The sequence below is a fragment of the Panthera pardus genome, unplaced genomic scaffold, assembly GCF_024362965.1.
Source record: "Panthera pardus isolate Hobbes unplaced genomic scaffold, ASM2436296v1 HiC_scaffold_15, whole genome shotgun sequence".
NCBI classification, from domain to species: Eukaryota; Metazoa; Chordata; class Mammalia; order Carnivora; family Felidae; genus Panthera; species Panthera pardus.
This window is the reverse complement of record NW_026526710.1, coordinates 48222302-48246635: the sequence shown is the minus strand read 5'-3', so window position 1 is coordinate 48246635 and position 24334 is coordinate 48222302. Positions and strand designations below refer to the sequence as shown.

The window sequence follows — 24334 nt, the reverse complement described above, 5'->3', positions numbered from 1 at the left end:
TTAGATTATGAAACAGGAAAAAACTCCATTTGTATATTAACAAAAACTATACACTTTTCGGAAAAGATACAATAAAACATATTTACACATGCTCTAAACAGATTTCTTTTAGCATATTTTTTAAATGTTTATTTATTTTTGAGAGAGCGCATACACAATGCAGGGAGGTGCAGAAAGAGAGACACAATGTGCAGCAGGCTCCAGGCTTAGAGCTATGGGCTCAAAGCCCAACCCAGGGCTCGAACCCAAGAACTGTGAGATCATGACCTGAGCCAAAGTCGGACGCACAACCAACTGAGCCACTCAGGCGCCCCTCTTCCAGCATATTTTTTTAAAAATGGGAGAGAGAGGTGGGAAAAATCAGTACCATATGATGTCAATTCTCTCCAAATTAATGTATTTTCAATAAATTCAACCTCTATATCGCCTCTGATCAAAATCTCTACAGAGATTTTCAGGAGACTCAAAAGTCTGATCCTAAAATTCATATGGAATAGCAAAGGATCAGTAACAGCAGAGAGTGTTTTGTAAGTAAAACAAGGTGGGAAACTTTCCTTACCTGACATTAAGACTCACTGTTAAAGTCATAGTAATTAAGATAGCCTGATACTAGACAATAAACAAATAGACCAATAGAACAGAATAGAGATGTGTAGGACTGAAATGGCATTGTAAATCAGTGAGAAAAAATGGACCCAATGAATGGTACTGGGACAAATGACTAATCATGTGGGGAAAATTTTTCCTGTCACATTATACATCCAAAATAAATGTGAAAAGCATAATTTTAAAATGTTAAAGAAAAAATATCTTATAACCTGATGTAGGAAAAGATTTCTCAAGCATGACACAAAAAGCAAAAATCATAAAGAAAATAACTATATTTCTATATATACATACAGAAATATAATATATATTTTAGTATGTCAAAAGACACCATAACAAGACTAGCCAAAAACTGAACAAACGCATTTGCAATCAGGAAACAAAAGCAAAAACAGACAAGCAGGACTGTCTCAAATTAAAAAGCTTCTGCACAGCAAAGGAAACAAGAAGTGAAAACATGACCTACAGAATGGAAGAAAATATCTGTAAACCATGTACCTGATAAACAGTGAATTTACAAAATATATAAGAAACTCCTACAACTCAACAGCAGACACTACCAACCCAATTACAAAATGGGCTAAAAACTTGAATAAATAATTCTCCAAAGATAATCTACAAATGGCCAACAGGTATATGGAAAGATGCTCAAGGTCACTAATCATCAGGGAAATGCAAATCAAAACCACAATGAGCTATCACTTCATACCTGTTATGATAGCCATTATCAAAAGAACAAAAGACAAGTGTTAGTGAGAGTATGGAGAAACTGTATATTGTAGGTGGGAATGCAAAAATGGTGCAGCCACTATAGAAAACAGTACGGAGGGAACTTTCCAGAACGCTCGCTGAAAAGCGGGAGGAGCGGCGGCTGCCCGAGCTGCGCCCAGCAACGCGCTCCTTCCCGCTCCCCCACACCGGCCTCGGCCCCCTCACCGGCTGTAGAAAATGGTGAAAGAAACTACTTACTATGATGTTTTGGGGGTCAAACCCAATGCCACCCAGGAAGAATTGAAAAAGGCTTACAGGAAATTGGCTTTGAAGTACCACCCTGACAAGAATCCAAATGAAGGAGAGAAGTTTAAACAGATTTCTCAAGCTTATGAAGTGCTCTCTGATGCGAAGAAAAGGGAATTATATGACAAAGGAGGAGAACAGGCAATTAAAGAAGGTGGAGCAGGTGGTGGTTTTGGCTCCCCCATGGACATCTTTGATATGTTTTTTGGAGGAGGAGGAAGGATGCAGAGAGAGAGGAGAGGTAAAAATGTTGTGCATCAGCTCTCTGTAACCTTAGAAGATTTATATAATGGTGCAACAAGAAAACTAGCTCTGCAAAAGAATGTGATTTGCGACAAATGTGAAGGCCGAGGTGGTAAGAAAGGAGCGGTAGAATGTTGTCCCAATTGCCGAGGTACTGGAATGCAAATAAGAATTCATCAGATAGGACCTGGAATGGTTCAGCAAATTCAATCTGTGTGCATGGAGTGCCAGGGCCATGGGGAACGGATCAGTCCTAAAGATAGATGTAAAAGCTGCAATGGAAGGAAGATAGTTCGAGAAAAGAAGATTCTAGAAGTTCATATTGACAAAGGCATGAAAGATGGCCAGAAGATAACATTCCATGGTGAAGGAGACCAAGAACCTGGACTGGAACCAGGAGATATTATCATTGTTTTAGATCAGAAGGACCATGCTGTTTTTACTAGGCGAGGAGAGGATCTTTTCATGTGTATGGACATACAGCTGGTTGAAGCACTGTGCGGCTTTCAAAAGCCAATATCTACTCTAGACAACAGAACCATTGTCATTACCTCTCATCCAGGTCAGATTGTCAAGCATGGAGATATCAAGTGTGTGCTGAATGAAGGCATGCCAATTTATCGTAGACCATACGAAAAGGGTCGCCTAATCATCGAATTTAAGGTAAACTTCCCTGAGAATGGCTTTCTCTCTCCTGATAAACTGTCTTTGCTGGAAAAGCTCCTACCTGAGAGGAAGGAAGTAGAAGAGACTGATGAAATGGACCAGGTAGAACTGGTGGACTTTGATCCAAATCAAGAAAGAAGGCGCCATTACAATGGAGAAGCATATGAGGATGATGAACATCACCCTAGGGGAGGTGTTCAGTGTCAGACCTCTTAATGGGGCCAGTGAAGAACACTGCTGGCATTTTATATGCAGTAGTGAACGAATGAAGGACTATAATCATAGCTCACTACTTGCTATTATTGTTTTTGTTTTAATATTCAACTATAGTAGTGTTTTAAAAGTTAAATGAAGAATAAAAAATATAAAAGCTCAAAAAAAAAAAAAAAAAGAAAAAAAGAAAACAGTACGGAGGTTCCCCCACAAAAAAAACAAGCAAAACTACCATATGATTCAGCAATCTCACCTGTGGGTCTTTATCCAAAACAACTGAAATCAGGACAGTAAAGAAATATTAGCATTCCCATGTTCACTGTAGTGCTATTCATAATAGCCAAAAGGCAGAAACAATCTTGTGAATGCATAAAGAAACAAAGATGTGAATGGATAAAGAAAATGTGGTATATACATACAATGGATTATTCACCCTTAAAAGGAAATCCTGCAAATGAATGAATCCTGCAGATGACAACATGAATGAACCTCATGTTATGCTAAGTTAAATAAGGCCAGTCACAGTACAATTTCAGTTGCATGATTTCAGTTACATGAAGTTAAGTAGACTAGCCAAACTCATAAAAGCAAAGAATAGAATGGTGGTTGCCAGAGGCTACAAGAGGATGAAATAGGGAGTTACTAATCAACATGTATAAAACATAAGTTACGCAAGGCAGGTTCTAGAGATTTGGGGTACAACATTGTGCCTACAGATAACAATACTATTTTATACACTTAAAAGTCAGTTAAGAGGATAGCTAGCTAGCTCATATTAAGTTTGTTTTCCAAATTTTAAAAAAAGGTAAGGGGGTGCCTGACTGGTTCAGTAAGAAGAGCGTGCGATTATTGATCTCAGGGTTGTGAGTTTGAGCCCCATGTTGGGAGTAGAGATTACTTAAATAAAACTTTTTTTAAAAAGGAAAAAAAAGAATTAAAATTATGTATAACTATGCCATTTAATGCTAAATTAAACTGTGATAGTCCTTAAAGCAAAGTTTTCAAAATACTACAGTATCCCATTTCTAGTCTTTTAAAAATATAAAGAAAAACCTCAAGTTCTATGTTTATGTGTTTTACAAAATGGCAAAAAAAAATTTAGTTCTGAGTAAAAATATATATATATATATATATATATATTTGTAATGCATATAATAAAGGATTATCATCCATATTATATAAAGAAGGCTTATGAATAATGAAAACCCATTTCATATAATACTTGTACCAGATTCTTTAATAAAGATTTAGCCACTAAAAATGTTCAACATCTTGGAGAAAAGATGACAATGTAAGATTGCCTTCAACTTTAATTCAGTCTTTGTGAAGAGCTATATTTGGACTAAACTGTATGAATCCACTGATACCTACTTATTAATGTTTACAAGAAGTCAAAATTAGTAGGAAAAGCCTACAAACAGACCAAACAATTTCCAAGGAAGATAAAATGTGTCTGGTATCTTAATGATTACATTCATCTTCCTTCCCACTCCTCCTCATCCTCACTTCTAGAGGCTAAAGAAAACAGAAAGCGTGCAGTCTTATATACTAAAATGAGAATTTTATTGTTGTGAGCTACAAATGGCCTTAACTAGCACTGCTATATAGTTATTATGATGAACTACCCCATACTAATGCAATAATTTTGTTAAACATCCTCCAATATTTATTGCTCCATAGTACATAGTTTTACCCTGAATGATTTGACTGAAACTAGTGGGCTAGTTTATTTCGGATTACTCAACTGGAAGTTATGCTACTACATACACAGAAAAGGGGACTGTGTCTGTTTTGCTCATCCCTGTACATTCTATAACATGTAGAGTATGCCCAGTAGTTCAGAAAGTATAATAAATCTGTGTTGAATTAATAAAATGATCTATGGATTTATTTTGAAATTTCGTTACTACTGAGATAGGTACATGCAAACACCACTTTAAGAATTTCCACAGTCAAGGGGCACCTGGGTGGCTCAGTCAGTTAAGCGTCCGATTTCAGCTCAGCTCATGATCTCACGGTCTATGAGCTCGAGCCCCACATCGGGCTCTGTGCTGTCAGTTCAGAGCCTGGAGCTTGCATCGGATTCTATGTCTCCCTCTCTCTCTGCCCCTCCCCCACTCACACTCTGTCTTTCGAAAAATGAATAAATGCAAAAAAAAATATTAAAATTAAAAAAAAAAGAATTTCCACAGTCATGGAGTCAGAGTTTAAATCATCCATTTGTACTTATGAAGGAATACTGTGAACTGTACCCTGAGAAAACATATGTGCTCTACTCTTAGGGAGTCCCTTGACTTTGCCATGGAGAGGTCTTTATTAATAAAGTAATGAATTTTCAGGGTGCCTGGTGGCCCAGTCGGTTAAATGTCTCTTTTTTTTTTTTTTAATGTTTACTTATTTATTTTGAGAGTGAGAGAGAGAGAGAGAGAGAGAGCATGCACATGCCCGCACACACACACACACACACACACACACACACACACACACACACACGGGGGAAGGGCAGAGAGAGAGAGGGAGAGAGAGAATTCCAAGCAGGCTCCAAGCTATCAGCACAGAGCCAGACGTAGGGCTCAAACTCACAAACCATGAGATCATGGCCTGAGCCAAAATCAAGAGTAGGATGCTTAACCAAGTGAGTCACCCAGGCACCCCACGCATCCGACTCTTGATTTTGGCTCAGGTCATGATGTCATGGTTTGTGAGATGGAGCCCTGCATTGAGCTCTGTGCTGAGCTCAGAGCCTGCTTGGGATTCTCTCTCTCTTTCTGTGTCCCTTCCTGCTCTCTCCCACAGGTGCATTTTCTCTCTCTCAAATAAACTTAAAAAAAAAAAAAAAAAAAAAGGCAATGAATTTTCATAAAATGCCACCAAATCCTCAGCTATTAATTACATGGCTCTGCTCTTTATCAGCAATATAAAATGTATCCTCTCTCCAGACAGAGAGTACTTACTTGACAGAGAGTAAGACCTAAATTCTCCAAACTGAGATGTTTATTAAAAACTTAGCAGCTAGCAAATAATCTTCATGGAGAACTGCATGAATATATAGATCCTGTCCATTCGACCACCACCCCTAGATTAAGCCAGAATATCAGAAATTCAGAGAAAAGCCCCTGGAAGGAAAGTTTTAATACACTGCAATAAGGCATTATCATATGCTACCATGAAGGTCTTTAAATTAGACTCCTATGTAACGTGTTTTGTATTTGCCACAGGAAAGATGGTATTTAACTGCATAGTTTCTTCTTTTGAGGATGCTATGGGCAAAATCATTTCAGTATCACTTTTTTAGTATCAGAAATAGCTGTGTTTCTTATTAGAAACTACTTTGTTTACAATATCATTGATAATGTCAATAACTTAATGGATGTTTTCTTCTTTGTCCTAGCTACTTGGAAGCTGAAGAAATATAGTGTATAGGATATTACAATATATTTGGCTACCAACTGAAATCCTTATATACTGGGTATCTTTTGCCCCTCCAGATCTTCTCTCCATTGTGCACCATGCTTTGTGTACTGAGAGACTAACCTGCATCAACAGGCTCCCCTCTCTGCTTCCCAGTTGAGTTCAGCCCAGCAGGCAACTGGGAAGGTAAAACAGGAGAGCTAGGACACTTATTTCCCAGACTCCTTCCCAGCAAAACTGCCTCAGCTGGCTGCATCCCTCACTAACTGTCCTCTCCATATAGCTTTATAGCTTTCTGTCTCCGAGTTCTGGTATTTACTTCCTCCCCTCCCCTGACCCAGAGTACATCACTCACCACTCCTTGTGATTTAGCTGCTCACCCAACACCCTACTCTTTGAAAACAGTCCCTTTACTAAATTCTCCTCAAACTACCTAATTTGAACATACTGTTTCTTTCCTCCCAAGACCTTTACTATATCCTGGCATCATATCTTCTATTCCCTGCCATTAAAAACAAAAAAAAAAAAAACCCCAAAACAAAAAAAACCTTCTTTTCCTTCCATCACCACTTTCCTTACTAACAATACACAAACCCAATTTTTCCACTGCAATTAGAATTTGCACAGGATATAAAAATGAATAATACCAAGAAGCCCATTCAAGATTTTAAAAAGACAGAATAAACAAATAAATAAAGTGTTAGAGGGTCTAGTTGGAGAACAAAGAAAGGAAGAAATTCTAGAGGTCAGAAAGATTCTACAGATCTAACACTTGGTCTAAATCTTCAAAGAGAAGAAAAAGTCCATTGACTGGCAAAGTGTGAGTTGGAGTGGTGGGAAAAGGGACTACTACTGGTAAAACTACATAGATGAGGGAATAATGAGGGTGATATTTAAAAACTAACATTTACCAAACAAGGTACTACTATTCAATATGCTTTGCCTTTATTGACCTATTTATTGGCTTCCAACCCAACGAGGTACTAATAGTATCATTACCATCCACTTTTTTAAAACAGATGAGAAAACTGAAGTATAGTTTCCTGCCAAAATCATACAATTACTAAGTGACAGAGCCTGGGACCCAGGCAGTCTCTCCAAGGGTTCATTTTTTTTATATCACTAACTTATACTGCTTCTCAAGGATGACAAGGATATGGTACGAATAATTCAACATGGCTAAAGCATATGATGCAATGATGGCTAACCAAGAAAGAGAAAGGCCAAAAAGGGCAAGGCAAGTGCCAGATCAAAAAGGGCTTTAGAATAAAGAATTCTGTCTTATAAACCAGTTGTTGGATTTTAGATCATGGAACTTCTTGAGAATCTCAACATCCTTTCTCCAGAACAATGCACATACACAAAACATTTGGTAGTTTATGTAGTTCACAGAGTCCTTGGTGGCCCTTGGAACCCAGGATGAGAAACAATGCTATCAGGTCATGCATGGTTAAGTTACTGACAAGGTACAAGGAGGCAGGTTTAAGGACAGGGAGAAAGAGATCAGAATTGCACTTCTGAAATAACAATTTGGCAATGTAAAACACATTCGAGGAGGACCACCCACAAAAAGACTGTTGCAATAGTTCAAGTGAGAGATGATGAGGGCTTGAGCTAGGGAAGTGACACTACTTTTAGAAGAAAGGCACAGAAGAGGAACACTGCTATCAGGAATCAAACTGGATCTGAGAAGTAAGACAGAAGAAGGCAAGACTCCTGAGAAGAAACTTTGGTTCTTTAACAAGCAGTGACTGCAAAAATCATACATACTAGGAACTTTGCTAAGCACTGGAGAGACAATGTTAAACAAGACAAACCACCTCACACTTAAGAATAATCTATTAGGTTAATAACAAATTGTTGAGTAATTTCAATATAGCAGAGGTACAATAACAAAGAAAGCACAGGGATGAAGGAACCTGAGATTTTTTTTAAAAAATTGTAAAATAGGAGTGACCCATCTCATCTAATGACACTAAGTCAAGTAAAATGAGAATCTAAAAAGAATCTTGCAAGGGCGCCTGGCTGGCTCAGTCAGTGGAGCTTTGAGCATGTGACTCTTGATCTCAGGGTCAAGAGTTCAAGGCCCACATTGGGCACAGAGCCTACTTAAAAAACGGGTGTGGGGGGGTGCCGCCTGGGTGGCTTAGTCTTTTAAGCATCTGACTCCCGATTTGGGCTCAGGTCATGATCTCACAGTTCATGGGATTGAGTCCCATGTCAGGCTCTGTCTGCACTGACAGTGGGGAGGTGTGGAGTCTGCTTGGTATTCTCTCTCACCCTCTCTTTCTCTGCCCCTCCTCCGCTTGCTCTCTCTCAAAATAAATAAGTAAACTTAAAAAAAAAAATTAAAAAAATTGTCGACTAGGCAATCAGAAAATTACTAAACACTAGAACAGTTTCAAATAAGGAGTAGAGAAGGCTACATACAGTATGAGTGCTTAAGAGTAGTTAATCACTGAAAATTAGCAACACATGAAATGAAATGCTACTCAAATAAAATCTTGAGAGAGACTGCTTAACACATTGTCTCCTGGGAGCCTTTCTAGACTACTGCCAATACTGCCTTTCCTTACACAAGGATATGCATAGGTGGTAATATTATAAAGAAAGGCAAGGGAATAAATAACCTAAAAAAGAGGAGAGTGGTTACGTCAGGGAATATGCAGTTCAAAAGGACATGGGGTCCCAAGAAGATTCTAAGACCCTAAAGAATGTTCTATTTTTTAATTTGTGTTAGGAGTAACTGGATATTTGTCTTAATGCTATTAAAATCACACATGTACATTTCAGCCATTATTCTGTGTAAAATACATTTCATAAAAATGTTTAATATACACACATCAGAGACAATAAAACATAAAAACAAAATCTACTTTAAAAAAAGAGGGGAACTAAAATAGGGCTAAGAATTTAATAGTACCAAGTTTCACTTTTATATGACATTTTACTATGAAAATTAAAATTTCAAACAACTCTATTGCTCAATAGCAAATAAAAAAGATTTTAGTTGAAAGGGATTTTTAGTTTTCAAGTAATTTCAATTGCAAAAGAAAACAGCCTTCAACCCTCATGTTTGTTTTTTATTCAAAGAAATGTAGATTTTTTTTTTAAGAATTATTTTTGAATAACATAAGCTTAAGTATACCATGAAGTCACTCTCCCCGATGCAATCTTAGACATGAAGTCACTCTCCCCGATGCAAGCTTAGAGAAGTTAAACAAGCTTGAAGACAAATATATTTCTGTTACTTGGGAATTTAAACACACACACCCCCCAAAACAAAAAACACCTTATCACACAGTTACCCCAAACAATCCCATTTTAACTATAAAAATTCTCTTTTTAAGAATAAATATTGCTTACCTGTTCCCTACTGAATCTTGAGAGATCTGAAAGTTTGGAATGATAGAGGAAACACCATATTCATCTTGATACTTCTTACAAGATTTGTAATGATGTCTCATGCGATAGAATTTAATCTGTAAATTATTGATCAAAATGTAATGTGACTTTTAATTTTAAATAGAAGTCATAAATTTGAGATATTATCAATAGCCAAAAACCAAAATATAACATTACCAACTTAGTATTCCATTTAAACAAGATTTTTTTAGTAAATGATTTAATTCTTAAGTAGAAGCTGAAAATAAGTAATAAGTTTGTTAGATGCAGATGTGAACTTACTGCAAAAAATGTTAGCAAATAAATTTACATTTGAAACTCTACTACTAATAATAGACAAAAAAAATACATTAAAAGCAGTAATACACTGCCTGAAAGTATTGGGCATATCTTTATTCTTCACTGCAACTTGGCAGAGTTAGAAAGTGCTTTAAAAAAAAATTAGGTTCCCAGGTTAACACTTGGAACATTTTTCAGTTTCTCACTGAGGAGTAGAGCCAGAATCTCTCAAGTGTATTTTCCAGCTTCGCTTCATTGCCCTGTCAGTTAACACCTCCCTCAAAGAGATGGAAAAGCAGATCTGACTTGTGTGAATGCATGAAATAGCAACTGGTTTTGCTCACTGACTTTATTAGCTGTTTGAAAAAGTGGCTGCAATAAATCCATAGACACATGGATATACTCAAAGCCTAACCACCCCTATTTCACTCCCTCTCCAAGTGATAGAATAAAATCCAGACTGGGGAATTAATGCCAGTTATTTGCCAACACCTGATGTTCTCACCTGTTCCTTAAAAATTAATTAGTCTTTGCAAAATATTTTGTAATTTCTTACACACATAAATACACAGGTAAAGTGGGCAACCAGAGACTTCCTCTATGTGGCCCATTTCTATGTACAAAATTGTAATAACGATGTTACCATCACAATTTGTACCAGAATGGGGTTTAAATGAGTTAAATGCCAGTTTGTTCATTTAGTTTACTTAGTAGATAATCATTAAGCAATTACTTTGAGAAAGATAACATGCTAAAAATTATGACAAATTCACAGATTGTATCTCTCAGTCTCTGTTCTCAATACATTTATAATCTAGTAAAATCTATAATCAGGTGGTTTTTTCACCTTTCTACCTAATTTAAGTAACTTCTTTCTCTTCAAACCAGCACCTACCAAGCAAACTCAAACAGGAATTTCATTTTCAAAGTAGAGTAGAACCTTCATTTTCAAAGAGCTATGTCACAGTTACTCTACCTGTTTTGCACAGCATCTGCAGCTACCAGAAAACTTCCTCATGATATTTTCAAGGTCTAAGGCCCGTTCAGGACATGCTCTCTCTCTTCTAGTCACATTTCCACGACAGAGGGGACAATGTATTCCGCTTTCTCTCATTGCAGTCAGGAAACATTTTCTACAGAAACTAAACCAAACATTTGTGACATGTTAACTACAGAAAAAAGACTCTTTCCATTTCTATGATTAAACACAAGCAAGTGGTTATGGATATATATTCATGCTAAATGAGTTAGGTTATTCATATGTACATAAACTGCAGAATTTTAAAAACTGTACATGTATTTCTCAGAGTATAAGGCTAACAACTGAACTAGATGGAAATATAAAAGAAACTACACTCGATTATGCTTTAAACTTTTTAACATAATATATGAAAAATAAATATTAACATTATATTAATTATTAAAGGAAGCATGGTACAAAGGAATGACTGGCTTATCCTAACTGTGTGATTTACTAGCAGTGTGATCTCAAGCAACATGTTTGGCCACAATGGATTTCCATTTCCTCCCCTAATAAAATGAAAGAATAGACTACATCAACTTTTATCTCAAGTTGATGTATTTCAAGATATTCCATAAGACATGAATATGAATAGGTCTACCAGAAAACAGTGCACAAATTTGGGAAATTCTAGGATAAACAAAGTTAAAGTTTCTCTGCTTGGGAAAACGTATTACCCAAACTTGTGTTGTCAGGAAATAGGAAAACTTCCCACAGTAGTGAGCAATGAAACTTAGTTTGAGAAATATTTAAGGACCCATCCTGCTCTAACCATCTCTCAACATTCTAATTAGAACCAAACTCACTAAAATTTTTATTTCTCCTCTCCTAACCTAGCCAAATACCCAACTTGATCATTTTGCTTTTAAAAAAACTAGATAAATCATAGCCATCATATATGGGGTCCAAAGTCCATATACATTTAATCCAATCCCCTATAAGTACAAATATTCAATCTTCCTCATCTAACTAAAGTTGAGAGCGACTTGTGTAACAGATCATAGGAAATAAGTTTCCTAACTATGCAGCATTGAACAAGTCACTTTTCTCCCCCACGATCTGTTCCCTCACCCACAAAATGAAAAGTATCTACAGTTGATACAGTTATTCAGAGGATTAAAATAGATAATACAATAAAATGCTTATCACAGTATTTTTGACAGTTATGAAAGTACTCCATAAATAGTAGTTAATGTCACTAACATAGCATTTGATATGATTACCAATTAAGACCATAAATTATTAAAAATATTCATTATAACCTGGAGTCAAAAAATGCAAAGTAAACACGACCAAGATACCATCTTTCAGCCGTCAAACTAAAAACTAGTTTTAGAAATAATAACCAGTGTTAGAAGATAAAAGGAAATGAGTGCTCTACATTTCTGGGTAACAATTTGTCAATACTTATCAAAATCATTTTTAAAGAAAGGGCATCCCCAAAGCCTGAGTGCTGTCTCAAGCTTTAGTAGTTTCAGAAAGCATAAAAACTACAAAGTTACAAAACCATCACTTGTAAGTTCAATTGTTTAAAAACTAAAATTTAATGGTCTATATATTTTGTAAATTTTTAATAAACTTTTAACTTAAATTCTTTGTTTCAGTGTTTGCACTCTTTAATCAAAGGGACCATAAAAGAGAAAAAAAAGAAGGGAGGATGAATCAGAAACAAACCAAAAAAGCAAGACTAAAAAGCAAAAAACAAAACAAAACAAAAAAACAAGACTAACTGGAGCCATAGTCTAGACCATGATAAGGTCTGCACTAAGGCAGGAATAGGAGAAATGGGATTTCTATTTTAGAGACACAGTTATCAGGGAGCTTCCTATGTTAACAAATAAAATCAACAGAATTTTTTGAGAATAACTTGTGGGAGAATGAGAAAAATAAGTATTTATAACCAGAAGACTTGAGTAAAAGGTGACTATATTAACCAAGTTAAAAAATATTGTAAGAGTTGGTTTGACAGAGGAAAGGTACAAAGTGCCTACAAAAATCTCAATGCATGATATCCAGTAAAGACCTGGAAATAAGGATCTGGAAATTAGGGAGAAAAATATGGAGAGCAGATAAAGTGCAAAAGAGCACTAAAGAAACAATCTAGAGAAATATAAACATTTAAAGGAGTGTTCAGAGAAAAAGAGAGAAAAAGAAGAGACTGATAAGTAATATTAGAGAAGCCAAGTCTAATAAGCTACCAAAGAGAAATAATAAAAAGATGAAAGCAAAACTGTCATCAAACTATTAAGCTAACTTTCTAAATAAAGAATTGAAAACTGTCAAAGTTCATACCAGCAAAATTCATTACAAGAGATAATCATGTATCATCATTGAATGATGATGCTTGAGTGAAAGAAATCAAGTAGAACAGTTAACAATTAAAGGTAAATTAGTCAATATGCTAATTTAACAATTATAAATAAAATATAAACACAGAACATTACAAGATCTTAACCAAGATGCAAAAATGCTATATTTAGAGGGAGGGGATAAAATAAAGTAAAATTTCAAAGCCCACTTATTAACTAAATAACTAAAATAATAAAAATGTGATAACATTATATACATAACAGAATAACTAAAATTTTAGGAGAAGATGAAAGATACCAAGTGTTGGGGAAGATGTGAGCCAACCTAAACTCCCATTCAATCTGTAAGAGTGTAAACTGATAGAATACAACCATTTGGAAAACTGACGGTACCCACTAGTAATTCCATTCCAAAGTTTATCCCCAACAGAACTTCAAATACGATCTGAAGAAATTTCCTAGAAAGTTCATAGCCACACTACTGGTAATAACCAAAAGCTGAAAATTACACAAATGTCCATCAACAGAAGAATGAATAAACAAATTATAGCATATTCACAAAATTAAAACTATAGGATACTGTAATAAGAATGAATATGGATGAACATAACGTTCAGCTCAAGAAGCCAGATGCAAGAGAGTACAACTGCATGATTCTATTTTTATAAAGTATAAAACATGTTTCAATGCTGAATGAAGTTTTACTAAAAAGTAGAAACAAATACAGTAATTACTACTTTCAAAAATATGGACATGGCTACAAATGCAAGATTTAAAGGCATAAAATACAGAAAAGCAAGAAATAAAAATCACTTTGGATGACAAAATGTTTGGTTAGAAAATCTTCGATTAACCTCCAAAATTACAACACATAACAACTGTACAATATAAACTCTCCAAATAGTAAGAACATTACTAAAGATTACTGATAGTGTCAAAAACAGTGAAAAATATTCATATAAAAAACTAAACAAAGTAATCAGGTTTCAAATTAACTTAGAACTTTATTCAAAATATAGACATAAATAAAGATTTTTAGTAGAAATGCACATTATAAAGTAATAAAGGCAAAACAGAGTTTTATTAAATAAATACTGAAACTTCTTAAAGACTGGCAAAAATAGATCTTAAAAAGCAAAAATGACTGGGGCTCCTGGCTGGCTCAGTAGGCAGAGCATGTGTCTCTTGATCTCGGGGTTGTGAGTACAAGGCCCATGTGTGTGTGGGTGGCATAGAGTTTATTTAAAATTAAAAAAAAAAAAAAAAAAAAAAAGCAAAAGTGTTTTAACAAAGGTGCAACAAGTGAATGATGTTAGAGCAACTGGACATCCATAGGCACAGAAATGAACCCCAATCTAAGTCTGCCACCTTATACAAAAATTAAAACAGATCCTGGATTGTAAACTGGGAAATTGCCATATAAAGATATATTCACTTTAGGGGTGCCTGGGTGGCTCAGTCGGCTAAACGTCCAACTTCGGCTCAGGTCATGATCTCACAGCTCGTGGGTTTGACCCCGTGTTAGGCTCTGTGCTGATAGCTCAGAGGCTCTGTGCTGACAGGCCTGGAGCCTGCTTCGGATTCTGTGTTTCCTTCTCTGCCCCTCACCCACTCACAATCTGTCTCTCTCTCTGTTTCTCTCTTAAAAATAAATAAAACATTAAGAAAAAAGAAACTTTTAAAGATATATTCACTTTCTAATGCCCAGAACAAGTGAATATTACCTTATATTACAACAGACCTGATTAAAGTTAAGGATTTGGGGATGGGGAAATTAGCTGGGCTTATCCAGGTGGGTCCTAAATGCCATTACAAGCATCTCTGTAAGAGAGGCAAAGAGAGATCTGGCACAGACATACATACAGAGTTCAGATGAGCAGAGACTGGAGCAGTGTCTCTGAAGGGCCTCAGGCCTTAGCCAGCACCTTGATTGTGGTCCACAGAAATTGGTTTCAGACTTCTAGCCTCCAAAACTACGTGAAAATAAATGTTATTATAAGCCACCAAGGTTGTGGAATGTGTTACAGCAGCCCTAGGAAACTAATATACAGAAGTAAATGTAAAATAGTAAACTACAAAACTCTTAGGGAAAAAAAGAGGAGAAAATATTCACAATACAGAGCTACACAGATTTGATGTTAAAAGCACATTCTAAATAGAAAAAAATGATATAGTGGACTTCATAAAAATTATAAAACACTTGCTATGCAAAAGACTCTAGAGTGGCCATCTTCCGTGAGTGACTGAGCTGACAAATTCCCTTGTATTTACACTTTGACCCAGCAATTTCATTTGTGAGAATTGATCTTACAGAAAAAACTTTCACATGTGAAATGGCATTTATACAAATTTAATCACTGCAGCATTATTTAAAACAGTAAAAGATTAGAAACAACCTAAATGTTCATCAATATGAAATTGGTTAAATAAGGATACATCAAACAATGGAATACTAGAACACTAAATATGTTCCATGAGGTCAGGGATTTTTATCTGGTTTGTTGAATATTACAGACCTAGTATCTATAATACTACTAGCACATAATGGATACTTCATGTTGGTTGAATAAATGAAGAAAACTCTACAACCATAATATGTACACATGTACTGATATAAAATGATCTCCAGGGGTGCCTGGGTGGCTCAGTCCGACTTTAGCACAGGTCACAATCTTATGGTTTGTGAGTTCAAGCCCTGCACGGGGCTTGCTGCTATCAGGGCAGAGCCTACTTCGGATCCTCTGTGCCCTTCCTCCCTGCTCATGTGCGCGCTCTCTCTCTCTCTCTCTCTCAAAAGAGAAGAGAAGAGAAGAGAAGAGAAGAGAAGAGAAGACAAGAGAAGAGAAGAGAAGAGAAGAGAGAAGAGAAGAGAAGAGAAGAGAAGAGAAGAGAAGAGAAAGAAGAGAAGAGAAAAGAGAAAAGAAAGATCCTCAAAATAGTAACATGAAAATAGTACGACACAAAAGATTGCATATAGAATGCTCTGTGAACAACAAAAAATAATATTTGTAACCTTGTTTATATACGTATCTCTGAAAGAATGTATAAGGTAATAGTGATTTGGGAAGACATATTTCCTTTCGTACCTTTAGAATTGTGAATTAGGGGTGCCTGGGTGGCTCAATCCATTGGGCGTCTGACTTTGGCTCAGGTCTGATAGGACCGTTTGTGAGTTCAAGCCCCATATTGGGATCTGTGCTGACAGCTCAGAGCCTGGAGCCCATTCGTTCCTTTACTCAATACTGAATGTGTATAGTAGGCTTCATTAAGTAAAAGGAGACTTAGGTAGCTGCCTTTAAAAGAGAGCTTACAGTGAGGACATTAGTCAAATCAGCTGATTCCAAAAATGTTATAAGTACAAAGTTATTCAAGTCTTTTATATCCAATTCTACTGTTCCTTCTTCTGTACCACCAAGCAACAAGCTTCCTCAGATACAAAACTTCCTTATTCTTGGGGCACCCGGGTGGCTCAGTCAGTTAAGCGTCTAACTTCAGCTCAGGTCACGATCTTGGGGTTCGTGAGTTCCAGCCCCGCGTCCAGCTCAGCATTGACAGTGAGGAGCCTGCTTGGGACTCTCTATCTGTTCTTTCCTCTCTCTCTCTCTCTCTCTCTCTCTCTCTCTCTCTCTCAAAATAAATAAATAAACAAACTAACTAAATAAGTTAATAGAACTTGTTTGCTTATTCCTCATCTCCCTTTGGCTGGACTATTTGAATTTGCTAAATAGAACTGGTTTCAAAACAAAGTAGAAGGGGGAGGGAAAAAGATGCAAATCTAAATTACTAAATCACTAAATCCCATTTAGTCAATCAAATACTAATAGATAGATGATAGAAAGATAAAGATACATAAATCAGTTAAAGCCATCAGTTAGCCAGCCACCCTTTGGAACAGATACAGCATACTGTTCTCAACTACAATCAGGGTGCTGGCACTGTGAGTTTCACTTCATTCCTTGTATCTTTTTGCACTATAAATTATGTCACTTTTATAAACAGAAAAATAAAACTATTTTAATTTTCAAAAGAAATAAAGCTGCAATTGTCAAAGTAAGTTTTCGGTATTCTCGAGAATGGATTTTTTATTTTTACTACTGAAGTATAGCTGACGTACAATGCTATATTAATTTAAGGTGTACAATATCATGACTGGACAATTCTATACATTAGTCAATGCCTACCTCAGTAAGAAGAGTCACCATCAGTCACCATGGGATGTTATTACAATATTATTGACTTCCCTATGCTGTACTTTTCATCCTCATGACTTATATTGTAACTGGAAGTTTATTCCTCTTAAATCCCTCTTCACTTTTTAGCCCATCCCCTAACCCTTCCCCTCTGGCAACAAGGAGTTTATTCTCTGTATTTATGAGTTGTTTTGTATTTGTTCATCATTTATTTGTTCATTTGTTTCATTTTTTAGATTGTACATGTTAAGTAAAATCATATGGTATTTGTCTTTCTCTGACTTATTTCACTTAGCATAATACCCTCTAGATCCATCCATGTTGTAGCAAATGGCAAGATCTCATCCTTTTTTATGGCTGAGTAGTATTCCATGTATGTGTGTATGTGTGTGTACTTTTTATATACATATATATATATATATATACACATACATATACACACACATTCTAGTATTTATGCATACATACACCACATCTTATTTAAAAATCTAGTACCCTGTATCTTCCTAGTCTATAGTCAAAATCATTCCCCATAACAACTTAAACTAAAAAAAAACATCAGACATTTTAAGTTAGTCTTCAGGACTTTAAATTAAGTCAACCTTCTATTACATAATTAAATAGCATAGTTGTTTTCTAATTATGTCATTTTATAAATACAGTTGGTAGAGCATGTGACTATTGATCTTGGGGGTTGTAAATTCAAGCCCCATGCTGGGTAGAGAGATTACCTAAAAATAAAATCTTTAAAAAAATAAAGAAAAAAGATGGTTTACAGCAGCATTCATTAAGTCAGCAAAAACCTATACAAGTCTACCTTTCAGAATTATAATAAGTCTGTAGGAAAGAAGAAAAGTTTAAAGTATATATTTAGAGTATGACTGCTCAAACAAAATAAAGTTGTTAAAATTATGAGAAATATAAACTAAAAATTCAGGAACTGGACAATACAAAGCAGGTCAATAAGGAATCATACAAGTACGTGCTTAATGAGAAGTAAAAGCTGATTTACATTAACTCATTTTTTAAAAGTTTATTTATTTTGAGGGAAAGAGAGCAGGGGAGCGGCAGGGAGTGGGAGAGAGAATCCCAAGCAGGCTCCTCACCGTCAGCACAGAGCCCAGCGCGGACTGGAGCCCACGAACCATGAGACAGTGACCTGAGCCAAAATCAAGAGTCAGACACTTAACCCACTAAACCACCAGGTGCCCCTATATTATCATTTTTTATAAGTTTATTTATTTTGAGAGAGAGCCTCTCTGATGCATGGCTCGAACCCACAAACTGCAAGATCATGACCTGAGCCAAAGTCAAATGCTTAACCAACTGAGCCATCTAAGCTCCCCTTATCTCAGTTTTAGAGATGCCTCCTTACAAAGATGCACAAAAACAAACATTAGGTTTCCAACTTCAAGAGTATGGCAAGGCATCAACATATTATATGTAATTTTCACCACAATGAAGCTTACTTTCTAACCATGCACAAACGTTATTCCCTTGACCATTCAAAACAGGAAAGAAGAGAGGTTTGGTTCAAAGAGCCTTTGAAGATTACAAATGAAAACACCAAAAGAAATACCTTACTACTATGCCAGTCTGTGCCTTCTTAATTTTAGTATATGTGCGGCCGAAGCGAGCACGGTACCTTCTTCTTAAACCTTACTTTGAATACCTGCTCAACTTTAATATTCTTAATTTATGTTTACTTGCTTTTTAAAATATTACATCTGACCACTCTAAGGCAACTAACACTGCTGACTACTGTCTCCTTGTATTTCTTCTCAGTTTCCATGTCACACTCTATCCTGGTTTTCTTCCTATCCTGTCCATTCCTTCTCAAGCTGCACTTTTCTCTACTCCAGATGTAAATACATATTCTCTAGCACTTTGTCGTATCTAGGTCCTCTGCTATCTTCCAACTTACAGACCTCCCTCAGTGGCTACCATCCATACTCATAGCTTTAGTTCCATGTATTCCACATTCACATACATACACTTAACTATGGGACATCATGACATCTTACATGGGTTTCCTTAAAATGTCAGCAATCTCTTCTGTCCATTCGTACTATCATTACCTTGGTTCAGGTTCTAACCATTTTTTTTCTCTGACACATCAGTGCTTGACCTCTTCACTAGTCTCACCACCACACCAAAGCTGGATCCTGCTACTAAAGTAATCATGTGAAATGTGATCATGCTATTCCTCTGCCAAAAATTATTGAACAGATCTCTTTGGCTTTCAGGAAAAAGTTCAAATTGGCTTATACAGAAAGTTCCTGCCAATACCTCTAAACTCTATCTCTACTACACTCATCCTTTGGCTCCAGCCAAAATTTGTAGTCTGGAAATAGTCATTCTCTAGAACTCCTCCTTGCCTCTGAATATACCATAAACCTAATCAGGGTATTCCCCAATAAGCCCTGAATAATCAATTCTGACCTAAAATACTGCATCATCGAGGAAATCTCTCATTTAGTCATAGGCTGATTTTGACACCTGCTCTCAATGCTCACATAAAATTTTCCTCTTAAATCGCTTCCAGATCATATTCATGCTTAGGTCTTCTCCACTAGTCTATTCACAGTCCCCAGGAAAAGAGCACTTTGTATTCTTTCTATCTGACATACAGAAAACATTCAACATCTCCTGTTTGAAGGAACTAAAGAGGATTATACAGGAATTTATATTTTGGTGCAATTATTCTAATGATAATGAACCTGCTCCTTTGATTAGAATAGGCAGTGTGCAAATCCTTTGCTGTCATTGAAATGGCAGTGACAATTTTTTACTTTCTAACAGATCCACAGCCATCCAAAATTCTTATCACTCATTTCTTACTATCAATGAATCAAAAACTGATTTTGTAGCTAAATATAATAAGCACTTTTAAAGGCATAGGTTTGCCTTTTGTGAAAAGGAAAGAGCAAATGACATGGTAAACTAGATTATTTAAAACAATTGCATTTCCCCACCAAACTCCTAGTCAATCAAGGCCCTGTTCCACCATTACCATCCTTTCCAAATAAAACTCCCCCCACCCCCACCACCACCTACTTTAATTCATTGTTCAGGCAGAACCTTAGAGCATGTGTGTCTGTGGGCGGGGAGGGAGGAGATGGGGTGATAAAGCAGTAAATGTTCATTCTTCTTACCAATAAAATCTACCCTACATTTCATTTTTACATTTAGTCTAGTAAATGTAACAGTCATCTCCAAGTTCAATGAGATGATTAGAAAAAGATCCTCAACAACCATCTCCGCTCTCTTTTCCATACCCTAGATGTCAAGCCAAATTAGTCTGATTTAAAATGTCCCACAAGGAGGGGCGCCTGGGTGTCTCAATCCGTTGGGCGTCCAACTTCTGCTCAGGTCATGATCTCACGGTTCCTGAGTTCGAGCCCCGCGTGGGGCTCTATGCTGACAGCTCAGAGCCTGCAGCCTGTTTCAGATTCTGTGTCTCCCTCTCTCTCTGCCCCCCCCCCCACTCATGCTCCGTCTCTGTCTCTGTCAAAACTAAATAAACATTAAAAAATATTTTTTTTAAATGTCCCACAAGGGAAGCGAACTAGAGCAAACTGCATGGAATTTTGAGGAGAGCTGCAGATTACAATGAGTTCTATGAGGTCAATGACCCAAAGGGTAAGGATTCTGTCCAGAAACACTTCCTCTTTGACCTCCTCCTACCTTCCCTTTTGTCCACCCACTGCCAGCACAAGCACAGGAAAGGCATCAAATTATAATAATGAGCACTGACAGATTAAAGGCAATAAAGCATACATTGTGCCCTTAACATAACATCTCAAAATATTTCTCCAACAATCTGCATTTGTTGCACCAAATAAAGCAATTTCAGATGGTCATTCATGTCCCATAACAACAAAACTTAACTGGCACAACTCCTATAAAGTCACATACTCCTGGCTCACACAATGACCGCATAATAGGAGTAAGGTAGACAGTGCAGTCAAGGTTGAGGATCAGAGTGAGAAAAATGGGTATCAAATAACTGTAATAAAATCTCTGATTAAGAACCCAAAATTCATTCCATTCTTTATGAAATTACAAAACCTGTCTCTCAAAATTAAAAAAAAAAAAAAGGTTGAAGGAAAAAGAAATATATTTATAAATAAATGTGTCCCATTCTTTTCAGCTATTTGCAAGCACACAGAACTTTCAAATCTGAGTGTCTTTCTTCAAATAAAGATTTCCAAGCTTCACCTGCCAGAAATTCTCTTGCGAATTTGGAATGGAGCCTAGGTATTGGTATGTTTACTTACAAAGTTCCTCAAGGACTCTGATCAGCAGCCAGGTTTGTCAGATGTGCTACATATCTTTACAAGAAGGGCTTCTTCCAACTCTTATTGACACTCTACCAAAATTATCTGTAGGATGATCGAAGTTCTTCCTGTAAGTATGCCAAATCGAACAGCACCATGCCACCTCATCTAATCCCTTTGTGTTCTCCCTCACTCCTGGAGTTACTGCCTTATCTTCAGTTCATTCCACGAAACAGCAATCTTCCTTTCCTATCTCCACCTTCACAGTAACCAAGTAATAAGCAGAAGGGTAAAACAAAAGGAAACTATCACTTCAATACCCGGAAATCCTGTCAGTTCTAACGTGAGAGAAGAAACCCCGTTCTAGATCATTCTAACATGTACTGTATTTTAAAGGAGAGAGAACATTTTCAAGAGTGGTCTGTGAAGCAGGGTTGAAAGGTTAAGTTAGATAAGCGTTCTTGGATCTGGAAAGAATGGACCAAGGTTCCGAAAGAAGGAGAAACTTTAAAGCAAGGCAGGTCATAGAGTGGGGGGTAGTGGGGCGAGGAAGGCGAGCGCGCCGGTGCGGGCACCTTCGGCCGGTTTTGACACTCGACACCCCAGCCCTCACTCGGGTTGCTAGGAAACAAAAAGGCTCCACGTTCCCTGCAATTCCTCCCGGGCCTGGAGGAGAGGGGGCCTCCGGGGCCTGAAGACAAGACCGAGACAAGCTTGGCCACTACCCCGGGGGCGCGAAAGCAAGCGATGGATACCCGGGGGCCGGGGGCTCGGGCACCGGGACCGGCGCAGGAAGCTGGCCCGGAGCTCAGGAGGAGGGCGGGAGGCAACAGGCCCTCCGCGCCGAGGGGAGCTCGGCCAGGTCGCAGTGGGCTCCGCTCCTGCCAGGCCGCAGGCGAGGGTCCGGGGCTGGATGCCGGGCCTAAACTACCACCCGGCTCCCAGCGGGGGAGGAGGCGTCTACTCACACGTGCTGACAGGCCGCGGTCCTCACGGGCGTTTTGAGCACCTCCTGACAGACAGGGCAGTAGAAATCATCTTCGGTGTAGGACGTGGCCGCAGAGAGCTCCTCGGCCATGGCGGGGGATGGGGGAATCAAGGCGATGGCGGCAGCGGCGGCGACAGCGGCCGAGCTGGCGGTGGCGGCCCGGGGCCCGACTCCCTACGCGAACCCGAAGGGGGAGGGGAATCGCGTCAGGAAGCGGCTCGCGCCAGGAAGGGGGCGGGGCAGGGCGGGACCGGGCGGGGCCGAACGCTAAGACGCTACGGCCGCACGCGCCGGGCGGGGGCCGGCCTTTAGGGCTGCTCCTCCCGGCGGAAAGGTGGGGCAAGGTGCTTGGCTGGAGGCCACGGTGGAGAAACCGGTCAGCGGCTTCACTTTCGCTTCCACCCTGGCTCGGAGTACGCGGGACGCCGCCCCTCCGCGCGAGAACGAAGGCCGCACCCAGGCAGCTGCCTCCCGCCCGAGGCCGCTCCCTTACCTGGCTCCACGAGGCGGCCGCGGTTCCGCGCCCGCCCTCTTCTCCGCCTCCTGACTCCTTTTCCCCCCACCCCCACCCCCTGGCCCCGCCCGCACAGCCGTCTAGCTGCGCGCCGCTACCTAGCCAGTTCCAAGGCTGCCTGCCCCGCCCACACCGCCCCCGCCCCGCTCCGCTCTGCCCCTCCACTCTGCTTGCGTAGCCACTCACTTAGGAGCCCGGGAGACGCGCGCGGGTTGGTGGAGAAGTGGCCCTGCGCCGTCCTCGGTCTTCTAGTCCGGCCGCTGCTGCCTTGGCAGCCGAGGCCGGGAGGGGACTGGCGAGAAGCGTGCTTAGCATTTATCGGCCGGAAAGGGGGCCGGGCCCGAGGCTCATGGTGCACCGGGATCCCACCGCCCCCTCCAGCAGCCCTCCCGTGGCATTGCTCTGCCTGCAGCCAGCCTGGCGGGTTGCCGAACACCAGGGGGCGGCGAACACCTGACCGAGGAGTGGGGAGAGGGCGGGGTGGGGAGAGCGGCCTCCATAGCAACCAGCGCGTCGCGCCCGCAGCTGGTTGTGACATAAACAGCTGGGTGCCCACCTGTACACCGCCCCCCCCCCCCCCCCGTCTCCCCCTAGCCGGGACACCATTTCTCGCCGCTTCTATCAAATATATTGGGTTTTCCAGGAATTTTTCCTCAAAAAATATTCCCTAATGTTAAAGGTATGGACCTTACTATTTGTCCCTGACAAAATGTTTTGATCATGTCGAGATGTGTTATGAAACAAGTAAATATCCGTTCTGCAATTTCGATCCTTTGAGGAGGAAAAATTAAATAATAAGCTCCCCTGAGAGGGTTTGAACTTTCCCCCTTAACACAGCCTGACGGGTTACTCTCGCAGATGCATTCTTCCACCACCCAACACCTTGTTTTCTGATGGCTTTGAAGAAAAGTGAGGTAGAAACATGGATCTAAACATTTCATCATTATTCACTAGTTTAAATGTTTATATTTTTGTTTACGGGCCAGATACATCTGGATGGGATCACAACCGCATGAAAGGAGCTAAGGAAAATCTGGAACATTATAGAGCATCCTCAATTAGTTTCAGAAAAGAAAAGAAAATTATCCTTACCATGCTTTGTTAAGGCTCTCCACTACAGTCTAAGTGAATCATAAACTGAAGCCATTGTCCTTGGAACTGTTAGATGTTATTATGCTGGTGTCTTGAACTT

The 24334-nt window shown here is 38.7% G+C and overlaps 2 protein-coding genes across 6 annotated transcripts in view; one reads left to right on the top strand and one right to left on the bottom strand.

Annotated features, from left to right (window-relative positions):
- Positions 1–24334, bottom strand: part of RNF138 (ring finger protein 138) — a 34632-nt gene extending 10298 nt beyond the window's left edge. Inside the window, exons 1-4 of one of the 5 annotated variants that reach the window (XM_053902537.1) lie at positions 24235–24334; positions 22609–22802; positions 10817–10982; positions 9523–9638 (exon numbers count right to left, since the gene is read on the bottom strand). In XM_053902537.1, coding sequence (XP_053758512.1) covers positions 9523–9638; positions 10817–10982; positions 22609–22802; positions 24235–24237 — 479 coding nt within the window. In that variant the 5' untranslated portion in view covers positions 24238–24334. Of the gene's footprint in view, positions 1–9522; positions 9639–10816; positions 10983–21640; positions 21764–22608; positions 22803–23121; positions 23191–23328; positions 23606–24234 lie in introns of those variants that run through there. The other 4 variants (XM_053902538.1, XM_019465459.2, XM_053902539.1 and 1 more) reach the window with 4 other exon arrangements.
- LOC109276430 (dnaJ homolog subfamily A member 1) lies at positions 1456–2902 on the top strand. Its single transcript, XM_053902536.1, has one exon. The coding sequence runs from the start codon at positions 1555–1557 to the stop codon at positions 2746–2748; it is 1194 nt and encodes a 397-aa protein (XP_053758511.1). The 5' UTR covers positions 1456–1554; the 3' UTR covers positions 2749–2902.

Coding starts and splice junctions, on each gene's coding strand:
- LOC109276430 (XM_053902536.1), top strand. CDS start 1,555: ATGGTGAAAGAAACTACTTACTATGATGTTTTGGGGGTCAAACCCAAT.